The following is a 25,649-nucleotide window of genomic DNA, read 5'->3' as shown; positions in this document are numbered from 1 at the left end:
CCACACTCAGGAAAGTAAAGGAGACCAGCAGGGTAGTCTTGTCTCAACTATAGAAGAAACACAGCAACCATGACAATTTAGGACAACTAAAGCAGCAAATAATGGTACAACAGGGGACTACAACATCCCTCTGCTTCATTTTGCATGGAAAATTCTTAAAATGCTGGAGGAACCGCATAATGAGCTAAAGCATATTCACACAGTCTCACCATTTCATAATCACAAAACTGACACTTCTACGTCATGTTGGGTCATACACCAGAGACAGCCAAAAGGGTCTGAATCTTTCAGAACCATCTCAAGCACCTCCTTTCACACAGCATCCAACAGAAGACTAGGATGCTTCTGTCCACCAAAATCTCCATTATCTGGAGAAATAAAAGCCCAGAGAAGAAAGAGAATACTAAAGAAAGCAGAATCCTGGGAATACTGTAGTTGAATATCACCTACACGAATGCCCAAGAGATCAATGTACTTACTTTTACAAACTGTATGACATAAACAAAAAAAAATACAGGGAAATAGTGATATTGCAGTCATTTCAGGCAAAAACATTCTCGGACTCTAGATTACAAATACAGAATATTAAGAGTGGGTTGGAAAAAGAGTTTACTGGATTTGAATCTTTGAATGTAAACAACAGAAAGCTTGAGTACTATGTAAGGACACCTGAGGAATGTCACAGCGTAACTCGTGGATTATATCACATCACTGAATGATCTTTTTCTACCAATTTATACCACTCACTTTTCAATTTTACATTTTGAATGAAAACATGCAAAACACGGAGACGCTGAAAAGCTCCCTGTGCTATACAGAGGGTTGAAGGAAGAGGAGTCAGTAATACTGGTCCAAGAAGCCCCTCTGAGTATCCAGGCACATCATGCATTAGTGTAGAACACTAACACACAGAATCTTTATCTTACTATCATCATAGCCATAAGACTGTGGGGCAAAGAGAGTTTAAACACACCTTGATACTTAAGACGGTTTCTGTATTGTTTCAAAAAGTGGCCTGACCTCTTCAAACATTTATGTCTAGCTAAAATACCTGTGGGTAGTTCAAGAGAAGAAGACCCACTGCATTCATGTGATCCAGTTCCCCATGTCCATACATTAATCTCATCTTTCCCAAAGCACCAGTTCTCTACTTCCAGCCCCATCAGGAAGAAAACAGAACAGAACCACATACTTCATCCTGGTTTTCACATTGCTTTCAGAATTCCCCCAAGAACAGAACCAACTGTGGGGTTCTATCATTCCCTAGGTCCAAAAGAGCTGGGAAGTCAAAAACAGACAATCAAAAAAGGAATAAACCCTTTGGGCACAAAAGCTTTTTCAGGTCACTTGGGCTGCCAAAAGGGAAGAAAAAACTCTTTTTTTTTTTTGGGTAAGCTTGTGTTAATGGCTAAGGGTTCTATCCAGGGAGAAACAGGGATGGAAGCTTTTTGGATGAATCAAAAGCTTTTTTTACCAGATAAGCACTAGGGGAGTAGTACATTCTTAGGCAGAAAGAAATTACACATATGGACTACTTTTGGTGTTTTCAGATGCTTTCACTGACACTGATCTAAAGAAATACTTTAAGATGTTTGGTTGTTGGGTGCTCCTAAAAAGGAGTTAATGCCGGTGTTGAATTTAAAATCAGCCTTGGTGAGGTAACTACAATTATTACACACTCAACAGGTAGGACACAGTAACACCAACAGATGTAAGGGTGACACTGAATAACGCCAAAAGTGGACCAAGAGTACAGTCTATTACCTCTGAGAAAGCCTCTTCTCAGAGAGGCTTCTCCTCTTCCATATTTGAATCGAAACTATTTGTTGTTTATTTTGTGGGGGTTTTTTTCATCAACCTGTTTGTGCGCTTCAACACGTGCAAGTGATGCCCAGTTGTCTGTTCTACCCTCCCTTCCAAGTTACATACATGGATCTATACAAACATACACATAAAAACACACACAGACAACACAGTGAAAATTATCAGTGCTGAGAGAATGTAATGGTCACCTTTCTTCAGTTATGTTAATCATTAAAGCATGCTACTATATTGGAAAACAAAAAGTTCCAAGGAAGTTTTGGGCATGCTTTAAAGTAACATCCACAGATCAGGCCCTAAGTTCAGCCAAAACCCACAACTGAATCACAACTGCAGGGAGAACACAAAAAACATTTCCAGTCTGATACTGCAGAATACATAGCAACTACTTTGCCAAATTCCACTAATGGTCTCTTCAATGTAGTTTCTTAGCTCCCTTTACAACACCACTGGAATTCTACAAAATAAAGTGTGAATGCGTATATGACATTGTCACAGGTCAGGTTTCCCTTCATTTACCTCTTCAGTTTCTCACTTGTGTCCTAAATTACTGAGGATTTCTGATGTTTGTGTAGAGTACTACAAGCCCACAACTACTTACAGAAGTCAAAGCTCTCTCAATAAAAACACACTGTACCAGAGAGCCCCTCTAATTGTGCTTTGTCTACTGAATGTATACACTGTGCAAAGAGAAATTAAACAGATTATCTTCCCCAGCCCCTCCTGCACAACCTTCTCTGTGAAATACGGAACAGGTACACCCACAATGTAGGCATGACCCTACATTTTCAAATGCATTTCTTTGGCTCACAGTCTAAATATTAAAACCATTGAGTACTTTTTTGACCTTTTTGAAGTATTGCATAACAGCTTTATTAGATAGTGATATGAGTGAAAGACTGTTCAATCCCCTTACATTGTTTTACAGGAAAAATATTTATGGTTTTATGACAAGAAAAGCTTCTTCTATTAACCCCTTTTTTTTTTTCCAAATGAGTAATCCCACACAGAACTGGAGGCTGACACCAAGCAACTCTAACCTTTCTCTTTTTCTCCAATTTTGAATAATTAACTACAGAAATACAGATCTGTTTGGGGAATACTCGTAAAAATTTATAAATAATTTTCTCAATTACTAGAATTTTTACGAAAACACCGGCATCTAGTGCTCTAGTCTGCTTTTCTTTTTAAACATCTATTTAAGATGTTCTGTGAAATCATTCAAAGTAATTTTTTTCAATCACTTGTTTCATGTTCCCCAGCTACAGTTGGACAAATTATTTAAGTCTTGCACCTTTAAAGCATAAGACACAGTTTTATTGGGGGAGGGGGTTGGTTGGTTTGTTTTTGCTGCATTATAGTACCTTATGGAGCCCCTGGTGGCCTAGTGGTTAAGGGCGCGGCGCTGTCACCGCCGAGGCCCGGGTTCGATTCCCAGTCAGGGACACTCCCCGGGGCAGATGGAGCTCATTAGCCCTTAAAGGCAACCCATCTACATCCTGAGGACCTCGCTGCCACCGTCCAAGCTCGCTTGGCCCCGGCAGATGAACCTTAGGATTAAAGGGTGGGCTCAGTTCCGCGCACACTGTGTCTCACCTAAAAAATCCAATGCGCAGGCTGGAAGGTGGAAAGACCTTCCCCAGATCTTCACTCGTGAAGACTGGCCATTATATTATCTTATATATTATATAGTACCTTATATTATTTCTAAAAATATTTTGAAGTATGTATAACTAGGCTTGAAATTGCACATATCTATAGTTTTTGGTCTTGTAAGAGTAAACATCTTTATTTTAAAAAGAATTAGATGTGCAGATAGTAAAATGAGAAGTGACACTGCATTTGAGGAGGTGCAGCACAAGTCAGAAACACCAGTGTGTTGCACCTCTCAGATCTGCTTGTCAAGCCCATTACCATTACCAGAGGCACATTTCCATACTTCCAACACTGCTCTTCATCTTCTGATCAGAAACTCTCCTTCATGCTTCACAGCTTGGAGTACTTTGAACAAACAGTCCTGTGTGCAAGGTCTGGATGTTTATTTGTTCATCATACACTTCTATTCCAATGTAGAAAATCAACTTTCATTTGTAGTATTTTGTTTTTATTACATAAACACAGAGGAAAACCAAACTTAATTCCTCAGGCTGGGATATATGCCTTTAGGTTTTTAAAATATCATCTCCACATGTATATATCCTTTCCAGATTCATATTCAAGAAATATTTAACAGGTTACAATGACTTAAAAGGATTTTAGCAGTAACTTAAGGAATCAAACAGTTCAAGAGACAGACAATGGAAGCTGTAACCTTCACTTCCAGGGCAGCACTTGCAGATTTGGCAAATGAGCTTCATTATTCTTGATACAACTGATGAAATTTCAATAACTCATCCACACTCCATCCACACAAAAACCTCCTGCAACTCACCACCACCACCTCAACTGAAGGGCAGACCTAACAGGAGCAACTGGAGCCATCCAAGACTGGACCCCACCCTTTGAGGGTCAGCTGGGAGAAGAATATAAATAGAATATTTAGCATGGAGAAATCAAAGGGCTTTGGTTTATCAAATGCTCTGTGGTAGAAGCATCAGGTGACATCTTCACTTTCAGCCTCATAAATCACTGTGTTAACGACACAATCCTGCAGCCTGTCAGCCCATGATGCATTCTGTCCCAACGCTGTCAAGAGTAAAATATTTATTACGGAACTATATAGTTCCATTCCTGTACTCAAGTATCTTTCTCAGAGCTGGCCTTTCCCTCCCAGAGGAAGGCCAACAGAGGCTACCTCAGGTTGCCACTAATGTTGCTGGAATTTTTTTTAAACTATAAAAATGGTTTTCAAGACTGACATTTATAAGCACTAAGCTGTTTATTACAGAAAATATAGCATTTTACCTTTCTCTGTTTAGCCGCAAAGGCATTTAATTCCAAGAGTGAAACATTCTTATCAATTTTTCCAAACTTATAAGATCAATATAAAAATGCATCTGCTGGTAACAAGACATTATCAGTATCAATATTAAAAAAATAATTACATGCACTGGAGTTTACAGACACTGACTACTTATTACTACTGATTACTTACTCCTGTATCTTCAGAACACTGACTTCTTTCTGTAAAAGTTATAGGGGGTTGAGGGCTTGTTTTAAGGTGAAATTTCACTAAAAATCAAAACCATTTGAAATAAAATGGAAATTAATATAAAACATGGGACACCGTGTAATCAGTAATTTCCTAATTTCTTCTTCAAGACTGAAATTTCTCTTTCAAAGACAGTATTTTATTTAGGAATGGGACACAGGAAACAAAATAATCAAGTGTAAATAGCAAACCAGCACTTTCATTGGCCACTTAGGCCTGATCAACCCCAAGAGTTTGGGGTTAATATCAAGGGTTATAGTTCAACCAGATCCATATAAACTTACACCAAAAAAAACACCAAAAGACAAGTCCAAAGGTAGACATAAAGCCTAAAAGGATGGGATGGAGAAGCCCATGAATTCAATGCACAGAGGAGCCAACCACCCTCACTGTTTGCAACCACATCTGACAAACTATACCTGCCATCAGAAATGTGATTTTGAAATCCGGATTTTCCCAATTTGTCATTTCCTAACTGATATTAACATAGAAAATAAATTGGGGGGAAAAGTGTGATTGGTTTCAGCTCTGATTCAGTTGGGAGATTGTGCAGTGGGTAGGGAGGAACACACGGGGAAAGTTAACGTATTAAGAGTTTTGATTGTTAGCCTATCACATCCCATCTATGTCACCTAACACCTTCATGAAATGAAAAAACAGTGTACAATCACATGAAATAAATAATGCAAGAGTCATTAACAGAATGTTTCTACAAGCGAGAGAATGTTTCAAGAAAGTTCTTGCTACCCTGAGCCAATTCCACTAAAATATTTCCATTAATGAGTGGTATGTAGAAAAACAAAAGCATACGTGATAAATGAGTAAAGATTATAAGACATTCTTGGGACACAAAAAGAATAAGGAATGTTAATAAAAGAAAATTCAATACAGGCAAATGTACAGTACTGTGCTCAGAAATAAGAAATCAAACATACAATATACAAATATGAAATAAGAAATAATTGGCTAGGCAGCTGTGTTGTAAAAAGAACCTGGAGGGCATGTGGACTGCAAAACGGATTATTTAAAATACAAAACAAAACTAAAACAAAACAAAAAAAGCAACAAACAAAAAACCCCAACAAAACCAACAATAAAAAGGCAAGTGTTCCAGGGAGTCTTATCAGCACCGGTTAATATACGTTTTATCTCTGCTCCACTCCATGATCTGGACATGCTACTAATAACATAGGGACAAAATAAAAATGATCCAGAGGCAAGAATCACAGAAGGTTTCAAGGGGAGGAAAAAATTACCCACTACAAAAATTTTCAGAGTATTTTTACATTTGATAAAGCTGGAAAGAGAAGAGCTGAGACACAATGGTCTTGTCTTGGTGCCATCTTTCAGTTTCTCATAACACGACATTTTATGTTCTCACCTGTTACCTTCCTGGGCCTGGAAGTGCGAAATATCCTAGAGACTAGAGAGAAGCAGGGACAGAGGTCATCAAGATTTCTGAATTAATATGTTAGTTGCTATCTGAGAAAGATTTTCTCTTAGGATTTGAAACACCACCTGACCACTGCCTAAACAACCTGGACTTAGGGGTTTGTGGTTTAACTAATCAGACACTAGGAATAAAAAAACTTTAGTTGTGACCTGGACTGTTTGTACACCAATAAAAGCAGAGAACAACTGCTCCCAACCCCAAGCAAGGCAGCTGGATAGCCCTGCAGATGCAGCTACTGAACATTCATGGAGAAAAACCTGACTGTGTTCTTGATGGTGCATTAAAGGAGGAGCTTTAAAGAGGAGCTTCAGCAGAAAACTCTTAAAAGGTGGTGTGGTGTTTTGATCAATTGCTGATTCCTGCCCTCGAAGAGCATCACCTGAGGCAGTGCAGGACCCTGACCCTCTCAAGTAGTGGCTCTACCCCATTACAGTGCCACCCTGAATCGCACAATCATGGATTTGTAAGCCTCCCTCCATAAGTACAGCAGGTTGGTGAGACTGCACTGCAGGTAAGTATGAACGGTCCACGCTGGATATCTTTAGAGTGCATCTTCCAATTTCCAATGTGTCCAAAAGAAAGATGGCAAAAAACATTATATTTAAGTTCCTTTGGTATCTTGTCCTTGGAACCAGTGGCAAGAGAGATGCTGGAAGTTGTAAATATGGACTTCTGGTTTATGTGATATTCAAAAATAAAAAAAAATCAGGGCTACTGAGCTCAAATTGAGTACCCAATAATTGAGAAGTGGTTTGCCTTTCACTTTTTGCACCTTAGTGCCAATTCTAAAACTGGTTGTTGGGCAGGAGTGTCTCAATACCTATTTTTAAGGTGAAGCTCAGACACCATGGTGCTGGGCACAAAAGAAACACTATATTCCTCCTGTACAGCAGTACTATGAAACAGCAAGTCAGCCATAAGGCACATACTGCATGACAGAGAAATAGCAAATTATCAAATAGCTACTCATTATGAAAACAATGCTCTTTTCTGCACAATAAAAACCCTAGAGTTGGTGTGGGGGTTTTTTTTCCAGATGGGAAAAAAAATCAGTGAACATGCAAATGAGGGCAAAGTGAGAACAGAGCTTGGTATATACTCGCATTTTCCAAGTTAAGAGAATCTTATTGGGAATGCAAGCACAGCACCCAGCCACTGCACTCAGACACAGAGACACACTGTTCCAGCTGATTTAGAATGGCAAATCCCATCTTTCCCTTCCAAAGCTCTGACATCTCTGAGCTGCAGATTTCAGGACTACCTTGGTCAGTCAGTATTTCAATACATGTTGGTAGGTTTTGCCTTGAAGATAAGAAATTTACCTCTCAGTCTCCCACGGACAGCAAAGAAATGGTCATTTTCCAGCACCTAGAGGGACAGAATGTTCCTCCTAACTTATCAAAAACCCTCCACTTCCTGACCTGCCTCCTCTGCTGTCCTGGCTCTGCTCCCTGCTCTGCACCAGGTCTGCTTCCCTTGTCTGGATGCACCAGCCCCCACTCAGATCTCTGATCTTAATGCCAGCTCCCTTAGGGAGCAATTCTTTGTCTCCTCTCTCCAGACCAGCCATTTCCACCCTGCCTTCTTCCATCCTCCTTCAGGAGCGAGCCCCGGTTATCTCTGTGTCCTGGCATCTCACAGCTGCAGCCTCCAACTGCTCATATTTACACTTTCCTTACCACCAGCATGCCCAGTCCCAGTTTTTCTCCTCTCTGATCCCAAGATCTGCCCACTCCCAATTCTCTCCTCTGACTCCGGGATCTGCTCAGTCCCAATTCTGCTCTCCTGTAATCCCAGTATCTGCCCACTCCCAATTTTTCTTCCCTCTGATCCCAGTATCTACCCAGTCCCAGTTTTTCTCCCCTCTGATCCTGGTATCTGCTGAGCTCTCAGGAAAGATGAAATATTCAGAGATTACAGTTAGTAAGCCCTAAGCATATGCAAATGCATCTTTTTGAAAAGGCTTGTATCCTGGCTAAATACAGATGCTTTGTCATGCAAATGGAAGAAAGACATCCCTGGAATCAAATCCCTCATTCTTTTTCAACTCCACTTCAAGGAGAGGGGCACATGGTAAAAGTTGCAAAAACTTTTAAAGCATTGGGAAACACGTTTTTTTCTCAGCCTAATTCTCAAAGCGAGCCACACTTCAACAGAACTTTTACACACAAATTAAATAAACTAGAACAAGGCTTAGGTATGCCATTATAAATTTTCCCCATAAACAGTAGAAGTTCGTCAAAGTTATGAAAATCTTTTTTTAGATACTTTAATACTTAAGCAGAATTAATAGTTTCTGTTTGATCTCCAGGGCAAAGGCCATTACTATCAGTGGTCTGAACTACAGTACATACATTATTTGAAACACCTTCACGTGCTGCCCAAGACACCTGTGCACTACTGTAAGGGAGCACCTGAAACACTATGGTCAACAATAAATACTGACAAATAGTTCTTATTTCCAGAACCTTCCCTTCTGTGCACTTCATTAAAAAGTATATTGCTCTAAAATGACAAGAAATATTCTGTTCATAGACTCCCTGATCAGTACAACTCAACTTTCACAAGTTAGACCTGATGGATGAAATCATGGTATAAAATAGGCTGGATTAAACTACCAGTTTTGTTTTCAAAGGGGGAAAAAAAAAAAAGAGATAATGTATCTTTCAGCATCTGAACCTGATGCTCACCATTTCCTAGAGAAGAGCAACAAATTTAACACTTAAGTTTTATCTGTACCTTACTTTTTTTTTTTGTAGTCTTCGAACACTAGTGGGGGAAAAGTAAGTTAACTATGTAAACTCATGCAATGCAGTCTTTCGGAATCTGAAGGGGGGGGGGGGAAACAACAACCAAAAACCATGTAACACTCCCCCTCACCCCCACAACAACAACATCACTCATATAAAGGAGCTGTACGTTCAAATAGCTAACCACTCAAAAGAGATCTAAAGAGAACCAACATTTTGATCCCATCTCCTTCTATAAGCAATTAAATCACAGTCTAGTCATCCTTTTATTTTTTTACCAAAATCTGCTGAGCCCCAATAGGGTTAAGGGCATCCTGGGAAAATAACTAGTTTAGAAGACCACTGGAAGATCAAGACAACTGAAAACACAGAATCCAGTAAGAACTTAGTTTTGCCTTATATGTTCAACTACTTATATTTTCAAATTAAAATATTTTTTTATATATAAACAGAGAGTTGCATTTGCAAATGGAACCTCCATGGTCTGGTCCTCCTTTCTCCAAGATTAGAAGTTTACAGTTTCACCATTCAATGAAATGTCAATAGGTCCTAATCTGAAACAGTCTCATTTTAAGGAATAAGGACAAAAAATAAAAATAAAAAAGTATCTCCAGTTGTTGTGAAGAGATAACAAAAGATGATGCATAGAAAACTTTTAGGGCTTTTCTCCTTTGACAATGTAGATGGTCTTATATGGTGCCCTCACAGTGCGGAAGAACTACTGTTTAACACAACTATTCCATCCTTTATGTAACAGGGAGGCCTGAGCCCAAAATTAAGGCACCAAATGAGAGGAGGGGGTACAACAACTCTTGTGATTTTTGTCTCTTCATCTTTTCATGCCTCACAGGTATCGTGTAACCTTATTTCTTGTGCTCCCCAACTGTGCCTCCCTGGCAAAGAATTAGGGGTTTTTTTCCCCCTAAATTCATCTACCCACAATTCACACGGGTTTTTAAGCTACATAATACAGACAATTTGCCCCAGAGACCAAGCAGAAGGGACAAAGACCATAAAACAAATGCCATGTTGGAACTGAAAGTTTGCCAAGGGCTACTATAAATGACTGGCAAAACTTGGTTCATTTTATTGGCAATTACATAACCTCAAAGGACATAAACTAAAGGCAGAATACAGTGAGATGTACATACTACAAAACATACCTGGCACTGCACTGTTCTGTAAAATACATGACGATAAATATTGCAAACATCTGAACAACACACATCTTTTCCACACTTGATAAATACTCTTTTCACACTGTAGTCCTGTCACTGGCACACATCCTCATGGGGAATAAACATGTTCCACACAATCAGGCCATACAAAACTTGAAGTAGTGTAATATTTTTTTTAATTATTTCCTTAGTTATTGCAAGTGTATTTTGGAGACATGTTACTGGCTACACATTTTAGATACTTACAAGCTTGAGGAGACACACCAGCCTTTAGCTGCATATTCTGTTCTAAAAAACTTTGAAACTAAACATAATTATAATTCCTCTCTTGATTAAGTAAGTACTTAATGAATCAGTCAACAGACATATTTTTCTGTGTTGTTTACAAAGTAACACAATCTCACGCAGAAGTCGGCGCTATATTTTTGTAGAGATATTTAATTGGAAGGCAAACTTTTTTTTGAGCACAGCAAAAACTCACGCATTACCTTGGGACAAGCATTGCATAGCTGTAAAACAGTGTAGTTACAGGGAAAAAAAAAAGCAATCACTGCTTTTTTTATGTCAGAAAGAAAGCATAAGAAAATAGCCAGAATGTGGTATTATCTACTAAGAAGCAACTTTAATAGATGTAATACAATAAAAATCTGAAATGTTGTCTATATAATGGTATTCCACATCATAAACCAAGTCTAAACGCTTTTTTTTTTCTTTTGTTCGTTTCGGTAAAGGAAAAGGGGGGAAATAGGATGTTTCTGAATTCCCAGCTCCGTTCATTTTCAAGTAGATGCTACCGTAAAGCTTCTTATCTGTCAAGTCCATGGTGTAAAAACACACCATTTCAGTGTTTTGCATAAAATAATCTACACGTGAAGAATCCACATTTCCAGCTGTTAGTTACGAATGGGAGACAACGTGTATTTAAATCGAACAGCACCATCTAGCAGGTCCCCTACAACTTTACTTAGGAGGGCAGTTGCTACTTGGTAGTAAGTCAGTTTAGCGAGCTTGCCCTGAAAATTGTTAAGTATTTTCATACCACATTAAATATTACGTCCTCTAGGACACCAAAAACCATGAAGAAAAATCAGCTGCAGTGAAAGAATTAGACTGAAAACAGTTTGAAGTTTCAACCCCACGACCGAAGCACTTGTGTATATGGCTGGTATTAGGTAGTTTTTGCAGAGCAGAACTAAAAGGACATGATCTTCATCTGATCCAACACACAGCAGTCCTATGGATTTGTTTTTAGTCCCACTGCGAGGTCCCACTGTGCCCTTCAGTGATTTACCAAGTGTATTAACAAACACCAGCAAACACGCAGCACAAGGAAATGGTTTAATTCGCTAATTTTGTAAAAGGAAATAAACAACTCTTGCACTAGCCAGTTAAGCAATTATTTTTAAGCAATTATTTTTAAAATTATCCCTACACTGGGAGTAAGAAGTGCCACTAGTTGATCAGATTTTAATGCCCAAGTTGTGTCTCCCGCTCTATTTCAGCAATTAACGCTTCCCCAGTGCGGCCTCCGCCTATCTCCACTTTCCAATAGAAAAGTTAAGTGCGAAATTGACACTTTAAACTTCCCCCACCATCTCCCTCTCCTGCAGCAAGAGAGATGCCTGGCCTGTTCCTGTTCCAGGAAGCGTGCATGCCAGCCTCTGGAATTAGGAACTTCCTTAAAAAAAAGAAAAAAAAAAAACAACCCACCAACTAACCCAATCCAGCATTAAAAAAAAAAAGAAAATTAAAAGCAAAAAAAAAACCCCAAACCCACGAAAAACAAACAAACAAACAAACAAAATCTCAAACAACAAATACAACAAACCAACTAACAACAACAACAAAAAAACTTTTAGGTGAAGGTTCAGGGCAAACTGCCTGAAGGGAAAGTCAGCGGCCATGCCCGGAGCACAGATCCCGGTGCTGAACCACCTCCGGAGCGATGCGATTTTCGGACCAGAAAGGTGCAAACCCGGGCTCTCGACGGAGGTTTGCACGTCCGGACACCCCGCGCAGCCTGCCCCCGACCTTCTCACCTCCGACACACTTCGTCCCCCTCCTTGTCCTCCTCCTGCTCCTCGCAAGGAGCTTTTCCTCCCCCTCCACGGCGGTGACAAACCAGCCCCGGTCACGCCAAGTCGCCGACACCACAGGACAACTTGAGGAGCCGCCGTCCATTCCGAAAAACCCGGTCTTCCCCCCAATTCCCTCGCGGGGCGGGGGCATCCCCAGCGCTCCCCGTCGGGATCCCCGCGGGAAGCGGGGACGGAGCTCCCAGAGCGCGGCTCGGATGGGGGGTTTTGAGCGCGATTACAAATAAAGGATAATAATAACAATACTACTACTAACAGTAGTTTTGTTAGGCGGCGGGGCCCGGCCGGACCCAGGCCAGGGGTCGCGCCAGGCACCCCCGATGCTCGCACCCCCTTTGTGTGCGCCCGAGTCCCCCGGGTACCGACAATGCGGGGCCGGCCAAAAGTTGCGAGGCGGCGAGTTGGGACGCGGCGGGACCCGCAGCCCCCCGCGCGGGGCTCTTTGTTAGCGGGGCTGTCCCGCACCTTGACGGGCCGGCGATGGGGCGGCGGGGACCCTCGCGGGACCACCCTGGACGGGGCGCTCAGCGACCCCGCAGGGCCGGGACCCCCGAGCGCGGGCGCTACCCTCGCACTCCGCGGGGTCCGGCCCGGGGGGTTGAGGGAGGGGGCTGCGCCGCAAAGTTTAGTTGCGGGGTGCGCGGGGGTTTGCGCGGGGTTTGCGCGGGGGTTCGCGCAGGGCGCGTACTCACTTCTCCCTGGCCTGGCTGTCAGACGGGACGCTGCTGTTGCTCTTGCCTTTGCCGTACATGCCTGCGGAGAAGCTCCCGACTGTCACGCACCTGTCAACCCATCACCGCCTCCCCGGGACCGGCCCCGTCGCCACGGCGACCGCGCCACTCGCGCGCGCCATTGGCCGGGCCCGCCCCCGGCGCCGTGATGGACGGGGCGCACGGAGGGGCCGAGCAGGCCCCCGCCCCCGCCCGCCCCGCGCCCCTGCTCCGCGCCGCTCTCACCGCCTCTCCCCGGCGCAAGGGGGAATTAGAAACGGTTCTAGAAGGATTTTTAAACAACCGGCTGTTCCCGGCGCCGGCCGCCCGCCCGCCGCCGCTGCCGCCGCCGCTGCCGCCGCCGATGGGGGAGCGCCAAGGAGAGACGCAAACTGCGGACCGGATTCGATGCCAGCCCCGTGTCCACGGCCTCCCACCCGCGCACCGAGACCCCCGACCACCCTCCGCGTCCCCACCAGGGCGGGGGGCACTTCTTGCCCTCTCCTCCCTCACATCGTCCGCCCTCAGCCCTCACGGGGACCCCCCACCCCGGCCAAACACAGCCCCGAGGGTCTCCCCCGGCAGCGGGTCCCACCCCACCGAGGGTCCCCCTGTTCCCCCACGGGGGGAGGGACAGCTTCCTCCTTTGCGACGGGAGGGCGAGTGCCGGGACCGGCCTTAGGCGGCAGGAGGTGGGGAGGAAACGTTTCCTGAACCAAAGCAGCGTGACTTTTAGAGAGGCTAAAAAAAAAAAAAAGTAAAAAAACCCCAAACTGCCCCACGCTCTCTAAAGAAAATTCAAGGAAATGCTTTGGTTTTTTTCTTTAGAGTTATATCGCAATAATTGCGTGCTCACAAGAGGTGGTAGGAAGGGAGCAGCCACTGGGGCCATTTATTGCTTGAATTTTTTTTTTTTTTTGCTCTTCCTCCTAAACCACAGTCCCAATTTGAATTTGTGCAGGTTTTGATAACCTGGTTATGTTTAAAGTGCGACTAACCTTGTAAACCCACTCACGTGCGTAACTCCTGGGTAGGGGCTTTTAGTGCTTTAATGTTTTGTATTTAATGTCAAGCCCTTTCTCAGGTCGGGCCAGGTTGTAAATGTGCCAATCTCCACGTCCTGTCGGCAGGCAAAGGTCACGGGCAACCAGCGCCACAAAAAAAACCAACCAAGATTGGAGGAGGGAAGTTGTGCCAGACGTGGACCACCAGCATCTGTTTATCATTGCTGGAGCTGCAAGGGAAAAAAAAACATCCTCTGGATTTTGAGCTGCCAGAGCGAAGGGAATGGTTGGTGAGGTGAAATTGAGGGGGGGAAGGGGGATAAATAAGAGTATTGATGAGCGACTGGAACAAATTAGCGATGTCAGCAGAGACAACAGGAAGAAGCAAGGGAGGCTGGAGAATCCGAGGTGCTTGTAGCAGTTCCCTACACGGTGTGGGTTGTGTGGGATGTCTGTGCTGTTGCAACCCGCCACAGTAATTCATCAGATTAGAGCACACCACAAATCCCATCTTGTGCTAAAGTTGGTTGTTTTAAGCTTATACCTAATTTTTTTATTTATTTTTTTTTTATTAACAGTGGAGAGAGTGGTTGGAGTGAATCTAGGGAGAGAAGTAAATGAGGCTGACATCAGCCACCCTGGTGAGATCAAGGCTCCCAAATTACACCGATGAGACCAGAGGAAGAACAACGAACAAGGTGGCAACAGTGTGTTGTGGTGTGAGGAGAAAGAGGGAAAACAGAAAAAGAGGGGGGGAAGGAGAAAAGGGTAGGGAAAGCTCACATAGGAAATGAAGGAGGAGGAAATGAGGAAGCAAAGCCCAAGCACAGTGCACGAGGAATTTGGGTGATAAAAGTGGGGAAAGACAAGGAAGAGAATATGAGAAGTTAATGAAACGTGAACCGATGGGAGGAGTTTTGGCCTCATTTAGACAGAATAATGCTTACATGTGTTGTACCATGGAATTTAGGTTGGACATGAAGCTGATGGCATTCAGGGTGACCGTGGGCAGCAGAAAATGGTGTAAAGAAAGGCTGGGAAAGAATCAGGGCATAGAACAAGAAAAAGACTTGGATTGTAGGTAAGGCATAAGAAAGATTGGGTGTGGGAAGGAAAGGAGTGAGCGTGGATGCCCTTGGCCAAACTACAAAGGTAAATGACACAAGTACAGATCATCGTAATCCAGAATACAGTTCCCATCCGAATATTTGCTTGCCCTTGGGGAAGAGCCATTATCACCCCATCAGATACGATGAGTTTCTCTTGTTCAAGGCTTTATGCTGCCACCCTGACCCGTGGTTTTAGCAAGGCTTTCACACCAGACTGATAACCTTGGCGAAATCCTTCCCGGGCAGGACAATCCTCGAAATCTGTTGTTTTGTTTGCCTCAATAGCTTTGGTTGATTTATTTGTGGTTCGGTGGGGGAGGGGGCGGGGGAGTGGGATATTTTGAGAAGGTGGCTGTATCTGTGTTGTGTCAGCCCTGGAAGGGGAGTAGTTTTGTTCTTGAAAAGGACAATGTTGAGGTGTTTCCCAAAAATGTGATGGTGAGATAGCTGTTAATGTCCTTTCGATATGCGGCACAGCTAAAAATGCTTTGTTCCCGTTTTTCATGTGATTTATTTGCATTTCTGTGATTTATTTTGGTCTCAAGGACCCCAAATGACTCGCAGATTAAGATGTGATCTGGGGCAGAGCAGAAGGAACTTCAGGAGGGCAGGGCTGGACGCTGAGACAGGATCAGAATGGCCCCTTTCCCAGTGAGGCTGGTAAAACTCCCTTCTCTGCTTCCCAAGCTGCCATTAAAATTCAGGTGACGACTTTGTAATTTTGCTTAGAGATCCTTCAGTGGAAAAACGCAGAAATAGTGCTAACAGTTATTTATTATGCATATGAAAACTAGAGCACAAAAAGGAATAAGGTGCTTGCAGGGCACTGCTGTGGGTTTGCCTGGCTGATGTTACCACTGCCTTTGGAGGAATGATATCATGGAGTTTTATCTACCAGCACCACACTAACAAAATCTCATCAAGTGAATGCAAAACTTTGCTTAATAAGCAGGTAAATTAAGAAAGAACACCAAAAGAGTCTAACCAAGTTTGATGTGTCATTGGTTCTTTCTCAAAGTGTGGATACTCGTGTAATATCCGTGTATGCCTGCCCTTGCTCCAGTCATTCTGAGCACAAACACTGCTCTCAGCAGCAGCAGTTGTATATCACGAGGCCAACCCTGTAATTAATGAGATTTGAGGCACAACTACTGAGACAAAATTTAAGTTTCCAATATCAGAAATGAAGATCCAGTCTTTGGTAAAAAAGGGGATAAGGGGTGGCAGTACTTTAAAGCTTCTCTAACCGACATTGGAAAGGAATTCACAATGTATTTTTAGAGTGTTATAAAAATCTCTTACATAATGCTGATTAATTCTTAGGTTTTAGGGAAGAGCGCTAGGCTTTGTGTATAAGAGTGTTGACCAGCTAAGCCACTGAAAAGGGCTGGTTTGGGCTGGATTTTTTTTTTCCCCTTTAACTTTCTTTTGGATACAGAAAGCTGCAATTATTCAATTATTACAGGATTTTGCTTTTGTTTGGGTGTGTATGAATATTTTTCTGGAAACTGCATCATATTCTTGGAAGTCTTTATCATTTTAAAGCATATGTTATGTTATGTTATGTTATCACCCTGTCTGAGATATAGGATAGCTACAAACTGGGTGGGGTTTTTTTCCCCCTCTGTCTTGCTGCAGCTAGTTACAGTATGGATTAACGTTAAGGATATCTGCAGTGAAACATTACTTGTGTGGCTATGTAGGACTCACTTAAACAATGCCACTTATATTACAGAATCATGATTTTCCTGGTGCAATAATATGTACAATTACTTTATATTTCTGTCCATTTTGTTGATTTTCAAAATCATTGATTAAATTAACTGGCAGGTTTCACACAGCTCCTAACAAAGGGCTATTCAGGAAATTAAGTCATTAAATGGTACTCCCTTATTTTAATTCTAGTTATCTATACTTATTGTTGTGTAGCTGGGAAGATTTTTTGGACAAGATATCATGGAAAAGGGACGCTTTTGTTTAGTCTTTTTCAACGGATACATGACCGAGGCAGCTTTGAAGCCTTTCTGAAAAATCCTCCTTCCTTCTGTAGAATGTTTAATCTTCCTGTGGAGTGTCTAACTATGAGACTCACTCTGAGAATTCCATTCCTTTGCCATACAGATGAGTAAGAATTCCTCAGGTAAGTGAGATGAGTCCTCAATTGTTACTGCAGAATGAAGGTAGGAGGAATATGTAGGTCCAAACAAAATCTTTATTTGCCCCTCTTTTCTACTCAGGAGGAAATGAAAGTCCTTATAGCTCAGGGTAGGGATGGATGATCCTTATGGGTGCCTTCCATATATTCTGTGATTCTGAGTCTCAGAGAAAGGCTTACTAATAACCCAGTAGCCTCTTTCACTTTCTTTTTCCAGCGAAGACCAAAATTTTCTTCTGGCTTTGGAGAAGGAGCAGTTACACAGTTACTCCTGTTACACAGTTCATCCACTAAGAGCCCACACAAATATGACCAGCTTAGAAACAAAACTTGGTGAGAATAAACCTGTATTGCTCTCACTGGCTGTGATACAAGGTTTGATTACACGTGAGTGCTCAAGCTCCCAGTTTGCAAACATGTGCAATTCAGAATAAGGGAAATTATCTATAAAGGGCACACAGTCTGAACCCTACAGTGGAAAAAACCTCACATTTGTGTGTCCTGGTTTCCTCCACTTTAGCTGTCACGACTTTGTTGTCTGGTGTTTCATGTGGTTTCAGCTCTCCCTGATGCTGTTTCCACTGGAGGGGCTCTTACACATGGACACTCACGTGTGTGTTTTTGGGGCTTGCTAAGAAAACTCGTGTTGTCTCTCATGAAGAAAAGTTCAGAAACAGTCTCCCTTCTCTCTCCAATCACATATTTTTACTTCTAGAACTGTAATTGCCACTCTTTTTTTCCTCAAATTTAGTTAATAATGAGATTAAAATTATTTCTGACATATACATAAACACCCGTGGCATGTGAGGTCACTGTTTAGCTGGTGGTTTTAAGCCATCTGACTAAAACTGTGTTTTACCAGACAACCCAGTCTGTGGGAAAAAAAAAAAAAGTAATAAAAAAAAAAAGTACATAGCCTCTGTTATTAATCATTTGAAGGATAGATGAAAGTCACCATTGCTGGTTCAGTGATGTGTCACATCAGGAATGTGATTCTTTGTGCTCTGTGTGGCAATGGCCAGAAAAAAAACAGCTTGAGAATTGGGGATATAAGTGGATGTGAGGCTAAATGGGACCCCAATTCCACACGAAGCTCTACATGGGCAGATCTATCTTAACATGATGTGGGTGCAGGGATTTGTGACAAAGGACTTCTCTGCTACACTGCCTTCACTGCCACTTTTAGCAGTTAGTGCTGTGCTAAAAAAACAAACAACAACAAAAAAACAAAACAAAACAAAAACAACCAGAAATCACATTAGCAAAATCAAAATTGCTTTTATTTTCAGGGTCACTACCCTCAGCAATATGTTGCAGGAAAAGGTTGATCACAGTATAGAGCTGCTGATAATTCCTGAGTTGGTTTGACATATGCAGACTGCTGTCGACTTCAACAGGCTTATTTAACACATTTGTTTCTTTTGGGTTTAGGATTACTCAAAATGCAATTTTGTGAAGCTGTACTGAGGAGCTTGCCGGTTGTGGGCTGTAGGCCTGGCAGGACTTAGGTTGCACCAGTATAACAGCAGAAAGACTTTGACTTTAGCCAAGAGTTAGCCACGATTAGGGCAAATATCCTCTTCAGAGTGCTCAAGATTTTTACATATATTGAATTCTGTTCATAAAAAAGAGATTCCAAGGCAAGCAGCAATGCTCAGAGTGAAGATCTGGGAAAACAAATGGCCCAAAGCCTGTCATACTATGACAGCCTTGGCAAACCTTTACACAATTTTATAAAACAAACATGTGTGATGTTCTATTCTCTGGGTTGGTCTTTACATTAGAAGTTCATACTTAACTCAAAAGATGAATAAAATGGTTCTTTCTCTCTCTCTCCACATATTTACTGAGCACATATTGGTGAATTAAGTGCTGTACTATATCAGCCCATCCAAACTACAGCTGCTTTGTGCAGCTTTTCTACCTTCGTTTAGGTGTGTACCCCCTAGAAGATGGAGATCATTCAGCCTGTTCTGTGGGCTTGATATTCCAAGGAGCTAGTTTCTCTGGATCTCAAGAATCATAGAAAACAGAACAATTGTCTGTGGTGTTGCTTTTCTTCTCAATGAGTACAAAATGTGCCGGTGGACTTTGATAACTGAGTGTTACTTCATTTGTTTTCAACACCAAGATTGCAGCTTCTACATTTTGTGAACTACTTGAGCTTTTCAGTTTCAGTTAAGAATAGACACTTTGAAAAGTGAGAAAATTTCGCCCTGTTTTGGACCTGTGGCCCAAGGAGAGGGTGGTGATGATTAAAAACTCTGATATGTATCAAATCAGATATACCAGCTGGCCAATAGCAGTGTTAAAAGCAAGGAAGGAAATCACAGCATTATTCATTAATTTATACTTATATATGTTTTATTTCTCTTAACTCATACACACACAGACACACACATGACATCGTTCATATATATTGTTCATCTGGTAAGGAAGAAATAAAAAAAGAAATTGATACCAGTGTGCATATGTGTTCAAAAGCTTAGTGAATTCTTCAAGCTCTGCTGGGGATCAGATTTCATGAAACTGCAATAAAAAAAAATCCTTTTTTTACCTTGTCTTTGTGTGTTCCGAGGTGGGTTTGTAAGGTTTGAATTACTGGGTAATCACCAAGAAGTCTCCTTTTCATGAGCCTGCAGCTGGGAAATGGACAGTTTAATATTAATGGAAAGAACAAACTCTTCTCCTTTCTCTCTCCTTTCTTATCTACACTTCTTCTTCATCATTTCTTTCTCCAAGGTCCCTATCCCGAAACTGCCTTTGTTGAAGTCTGGGATGAACTACAAAATCAGGAGTAGAGCCTAGTTTTTCAAAATCCCATTTAATGACTGCAGTGAGTGTCATATGACACCAACCTGTGAATATTCTGGATAGGAAAAATCAGATACATTGATGTATCCATAATTATTTATTTAACTGAGAAACTAATACCACATGAATCTGCAGACTTTCCTTCTAAAATAGTTTTTAAGTGCCATGCCAGCACCATGCCAGGGGAAGGTATAGAAATAATCACTTCTGGCTTCTAAGGGAAGAAAAGGATTAAATGTTTATTGAGAATGAATTGGCACAAATGACTGAACTTTAAGAGAAGTAAAGAGCAGCACAGTGTCTGTAATGTGGTGTATATCTACTCCGGGTCCATCCTGGCTTCACTTCCCAAACAAGTTCAGCGAGAAATTGAAGTTAACTACTGAGATTTAGAACATCACCACTTTTTTATGTTAAAGGACACTTCTTCATTTAAGCCAGCTGCTGGAAATCTGATATGATGGATAAGAGAGGACAACCCCAAAGTGGCATCTCTAGGTCTAAGGTAAACATAAAGTTAACCCTTTTTGGGCTTTCTAGCATGAAGGAGCTCTTGGCACGCAAAGGGATGTGAGAGCCTGTTGAGAGCCCACAGAAGCTGTGGGACTCAACTAAGAGTTCCGAAAGGCTTTCTTCTTCTCCACTTATGCATGTAAATGGTATATTTGAACAAAAGCCTTTGCCAATGACTTCTCTGCTGGTGTTTGAGCTGTGCTTCCCATGTCTAAGCCCAGTATTGGTATTTAGGGAGCTGAATCCTCTGACCTCTTGTGAGAGATCTGTTTACACCGGCCGAGTGTGGTTCTTAGGGCTGAAGCCACTTGGTTTCTCCCCAGGTGGTCTTTCTGTCCAAAGAAATGTGGTACTGTGGGTCTGTGAGGAGAACCAAGGCCTGGTCTGAGTGGCTGGAACAGGGATCGGCACAAAACCGGGTCCTGAATGAGGGAACAAAGATGCCTTCAGGCTGTGTAACAAACAGAGCCTTCTCCCATAAGTTCTCTCCTGTTGAGTTCTCCACATTCTTACTGCCTGGCATAGTGCTTTCCTAGGATATCTGAGGAGGGAGGGGCCTGAAATTTAAGGCAAATTGTGTGATTTAAAATATCCTTCTTTTATGGTCAAAATTTATAGCCCAGCTTTGTGATGCTTGCCTCCTGACCTGTGGTAGCATTTTTCCCTTGATGATTTAAAAGTGACCTTGAGAAGCAGAGATATTTTTATTTCTTCCATTTCGTTTTTTTTCCTATTTTTCCCTTCATTTTCTTCTGCTCTTAAAAAAAAACCCAAAAAAACCAAACAAACCCAAACAACTCCAAAACGTTCTTCCAGCAGCACAAGATATGTCTGACTAGTGCATCCCAAGGTATGGATTTCAGTGAGGAAGGCAGACATGCATTTTTTATGTGACTGTTGCTACCAGACAAGAGTGCAGGGCAGGAAGGCAGGTCTGGAAAACCACCTCTGTGACCTGGGAGGGCATCATGTCCCATTATGGCAACTTACTTAATTCCAGACACTGGCCAACAAACCAGGGATGTGGAAAGGCATCTGTATGGAAGAGAGGGGCTTTTTAATCTTGCACACTGGCCTCAGGGGTTTTGGTTCAGAAACAGGCAGGATTTATATAGAATTCCCAGAATACAGCTGGTGCACCCGTAACTGCATTGGCTATAATAGGATTTTTTACTGTGCTAGGAATGAAATATCAGGTTCTCATTGTTATCTTTCTTCGTGCAGCTGTAAAGAATTTATTTGTGAGTTTTACAATATCCAGAGGTGGTTCCTTTGTACCCTTTTTCAATAAAGTTGAAATGCCAAAAGTTCTTTAGTTTGTTATTACTCTTTGCCCAGCACAAAACCCTTGTAGAAATCCTGAGACTGGCATCTCTGATTGTGAGCCTTCTCTTAAAGAGACCACCTTAATTTCCCTGCGTGGCTGGTCCTTCTGATGCCATTTTTCAGTCAGTCCCAATATTGAGCCTTTTCCAGCATGTTGACATGCCAGACTGGTGAGATGTATATTTGTGGTTCTGAAGAGCTGCATTGTTTTATGTGTTCTTGGCAAAAATCTGGGCCATACCTCAGGTTTTAAGCATTCAGCATATTCAAATTTCTTGTAAGCCTGAAGTGGCCCACCTTAGAATGGAAAAAGTGTTATCTCTTACTGAGGGCATAAAAATGTTTCACTAGGAGAAGATCTCTCAGTTGCCTGGAAAACCAAGGAATCAGAGAGCCTTTAACACTAAACTTCCTTTTGCAAGACTACCATTCTTTAAAGAGTTTGGTCTTGATTTCTTGTGTCCTTAAGGGGAATGAGGAGTAGGCAGTGATGTGACTTCCCTAACACTCCACTTTTCCATCCTCAATCAATGGCTGCTCCTGCAAATTGTTCTGGATTTGATTCTGTGGTTTGAGCATATTCAATCCTGACAAACACAGCCCTTTTTTTAAAAAGCTGTCAGTATTAAAGGTAACTTTCACGTTAATGGAAATGACAAATTAATCCTGCAAAGAAATACACAATAATAAAGAGAGGCTGGTTTATATTATATTTCTCTTTCTCCTTGCATGCTGATTGTTTAAAATCAATTTTAAGAAATTTCCTTTTTTTTTCCAGCGGGACTTTTTTTTCCTCTTTCACTGACTTTTTTGAATGCCTTTTCACCTCCATAGGTGCTTGCCATGTCTGGGGAAACAATACACTCTAAATTCAGATGTAGCAGGTCTGATCATGTTGTCTGATCATGTTTCCCATTGAAACCAGGACCATTTGGGACAGTGTATAGGACTGTCCAATAATAGGAATTATTGCTAAGGAACAAAGAAACAACAAACTTGAAATTTTTGGAAGTGGACGTGAGGGAAACTATGAAGAAAATCTTTCTCTTAACCCCTTCCAGTGAATCTACCACATATATACAGATCTTCAACAGCCATTCCCCAGCATTCTTCTCATTCAAGAAGTACGTGGATCAGATGGAAGTCAGAGCAGTAGGGGACTAATAAACTGGTTTAAGGTTCTCAGATTAGGTCTGCTTAAAAATTAAAAATGGATTTACAAATGCAAGCATCCAATCAGAATGTTGTTCCTGATTTCTGAGTCTCCAGCAGTATCTGGCTCGTAATACAAATACAAATGTCATAATTTGATTTCCATCTCCTCTGATGTCAATGTAAACAATTTTTTGGATGGATCTGGATGTTTCTCTGCATCAGTATGAAGCCTAACTCAACAGTATTGTGTGAGTTTATGAGAAACAGAAGGGAAATCTGACAAGTTTAGTGACATTGTCCAAGCTATCTGAAACACAGAGAATGTCTTACTTAATGAAAAGCACATTAGACTTTAAGATATGTGCTATATTTGTTGTTTCAGTGAACATTAGGAGCCAGCCATGTCAAGACTTGAGCTAAAATGACTAGGCCAAAGCAAAAAAAACTCGGGGAAGGCAATATTCACTCTGTTCGTTCATATTTGTTTCTATTTTTTTTCCTTTCTATTCCTTTTGCTATTCCTTTTAAGAATAACCTGGTGCATCTTACCCTGAAAATTATATATATGTATGTTTTAGTCCTTGTCTTCCATTTTGAGTTTGAATCCAATCAACTGGATTTCCCAAGGAAGTTTCACACTCAGACCCAAGTTACCAAAAGCATTTATTTACTGGTTGTAAACTCTTATTATCTGTTGACAGCGGGCTTGAAGCCCATCTTTACACCGACTTACTAGAAATATTTTAGGACTTATTTTTCAGAAGCAATTCAGGCAAGCAGATGAACCTGAGTAGGTACTGCATGTAAAATTCTCCTGTTCTGCTTTTGGTGTGGGGATTCAAGGGTCAGTGTAACCCAGAATGAAGGATGCTGGAGCAGTGTTTCCACACTTGCCTCTAGGCCTGGCTCTTCATTTTGAAGTGTAGTCACTCCTTGCTAAGCTGACAGTGTTGTTTACCACAAAAGGCTCAGCAAAGAAACTACTGCTAACATTGCTCCATGGTCAGTTGTGTTTTTGGAAATTAATTTCCAGGCTACTGTGAGGAGGTTTATGGCAGAGCGTCTCTCCTGACTACCAGAAGTTGCACAGGACCTTTTCATACACAAGAAGTGGGTTTTAAAATATGCCCTTGCTTAGGCACATTATTATTCTGAACGTCTCGAAGTTATGTTCTCACTCGTCACCATAGAAATGATTATACAATTACGTACCCATTTTTCTACAGAAGGGCTGCCTGTGTGTTTGGGTATGGATACAATGGCTCTCCAAGGCACTGAGGAATTGCTTGACTGCAAATCAGAGACCATCCGTTCACTTCCCAGGACCTGGCAGGGAAGAAGCAGCTGCTGACCAAGTGTGTTTGGAGAGAAGTAAACAAGGCAGGCTGTGGGCACGTTCCCTCCTGCATGCAGAAGGCTCATCCTTAAGGAATCTCCTCCCTCACTCAATAATACATGTTGTATTCCCTTTTTTTAAACCCCTTTCCAGTTATATTTCTGTCCCACTATTCTATTTGTCAGCAGTTTTTTTCTGCAGAAATAATCTTTTATGAATCCTGAGTTTAGTGCCTAAGTTCCCAACAAGTCCTAAGAATTCCCTTCTGTGAGCAGTTACATGCATTAAGGACTCTCATTAAAGCCCTTTTCAAATTTCAAACTATCCTAAGACTGGTTTTCTCCTGCATGTCAAGGAAAAGAGACACTACAGCGTTACATAAAATATTCTGCTGTGGTTTCACATCTCTTTCCGAAGGCATCAACCTTAGAAAAAATATTGACAAACAGAGGTAATTTCAGAGAAGGAACAAAGGAAAATGTCCAGATGCTGATGCGATAGAATTTCTGGGTCTTATATATATATATATATATCTGTAAAAAAAAATAGCTTGGTTAAAAGGCAACCATGGGAGTTTGGCAAGGTACCAGCATTTAGAGGCCATGAGAATTGAGAATAGAAGCACAAATGGCTTTTACCAGTCAATTCAGGGATACTGCAGCTGACTCCAGTAGGAGCTTCCTGAGGGAAAGATGGATCCTTGGGGTTTACACAGAATAGCTGACTGCAGAGAAAATGGTATAACTAGGCAAACTGGGTGGAAATCAATAATATAAATAAGTCATTGAAGTAAAGGGAGAACTCCTAACAGAACATCCAACAGTGTTCTCGAAGGAAATGGTGAAGAACTCATCCATGAGAACATCTACATCTCATTTGGATAAAACCTGGAGTTTTTTCCATGTGGATTCCCCTGGCCCCTGCCAATTCCTTGAAAGCTTACAGGAGTCTCAGTGGGGTTTGGTTACACCTCAGCAGAAGACGAGCCCTTATCCACCCAGTACAGAAATATTTCTCCTGGCTGTCTGCCACGCAGAAAACAGATCTCAGCGTTCATTCTGGTTCTTTCTTTACATTT

At 41.7% G+C, this 25,649-nt stretch overlaps 1 protein-coding gene across 4 annotated transcripts in view; it reads right to left on the bottom strand.

Moving 5' to 3' along the window:
* SSBP2 (single stranded DNA binding protein 2) overlaps positions 1–13,304 on the bottom strand; it is a 132,064-nt gene extending 118,760 nt beyond the window's left edge. For all 4 annotated transcript variants that reach the window (XM_050328738.1, XM_050328739.1, XM_050328740.1 and 1 more), the window contains exon 1: positions 13,142–13,304. In XM_050328738.1, the coding sequence (XP_050184695.1) occupies positions 13,142–13,200 (59 nt within the window). In that variant the 5' untranslated portion in view covers positions 13,201–13,304. The remainder of the gene's footprint in view (positions 1–13,141) is intronic.
* Positions 13,305–25,649: the final 12,345 nt, after the last annotated feature.

This window comes from Myiozetetes cayanensis, unplaced genomic scaffold, assembly GCF_022539395.1.
Source record: "Myiozetetes cayanensis isolate MyiCay16 unplaced genomic scaffold, myiCay2020 scf4, whole genome shotgun sequence".
Lineage (NCBI taxonomy): Eukaryota > Metazoa > Chordata > Aves > Passeriformes > Tyrannidae > Myiozetetes > Myiozetetes cayanensis.
This window is presented reverse-complemented; position numbering and strand designations above follow the sequence as displayed.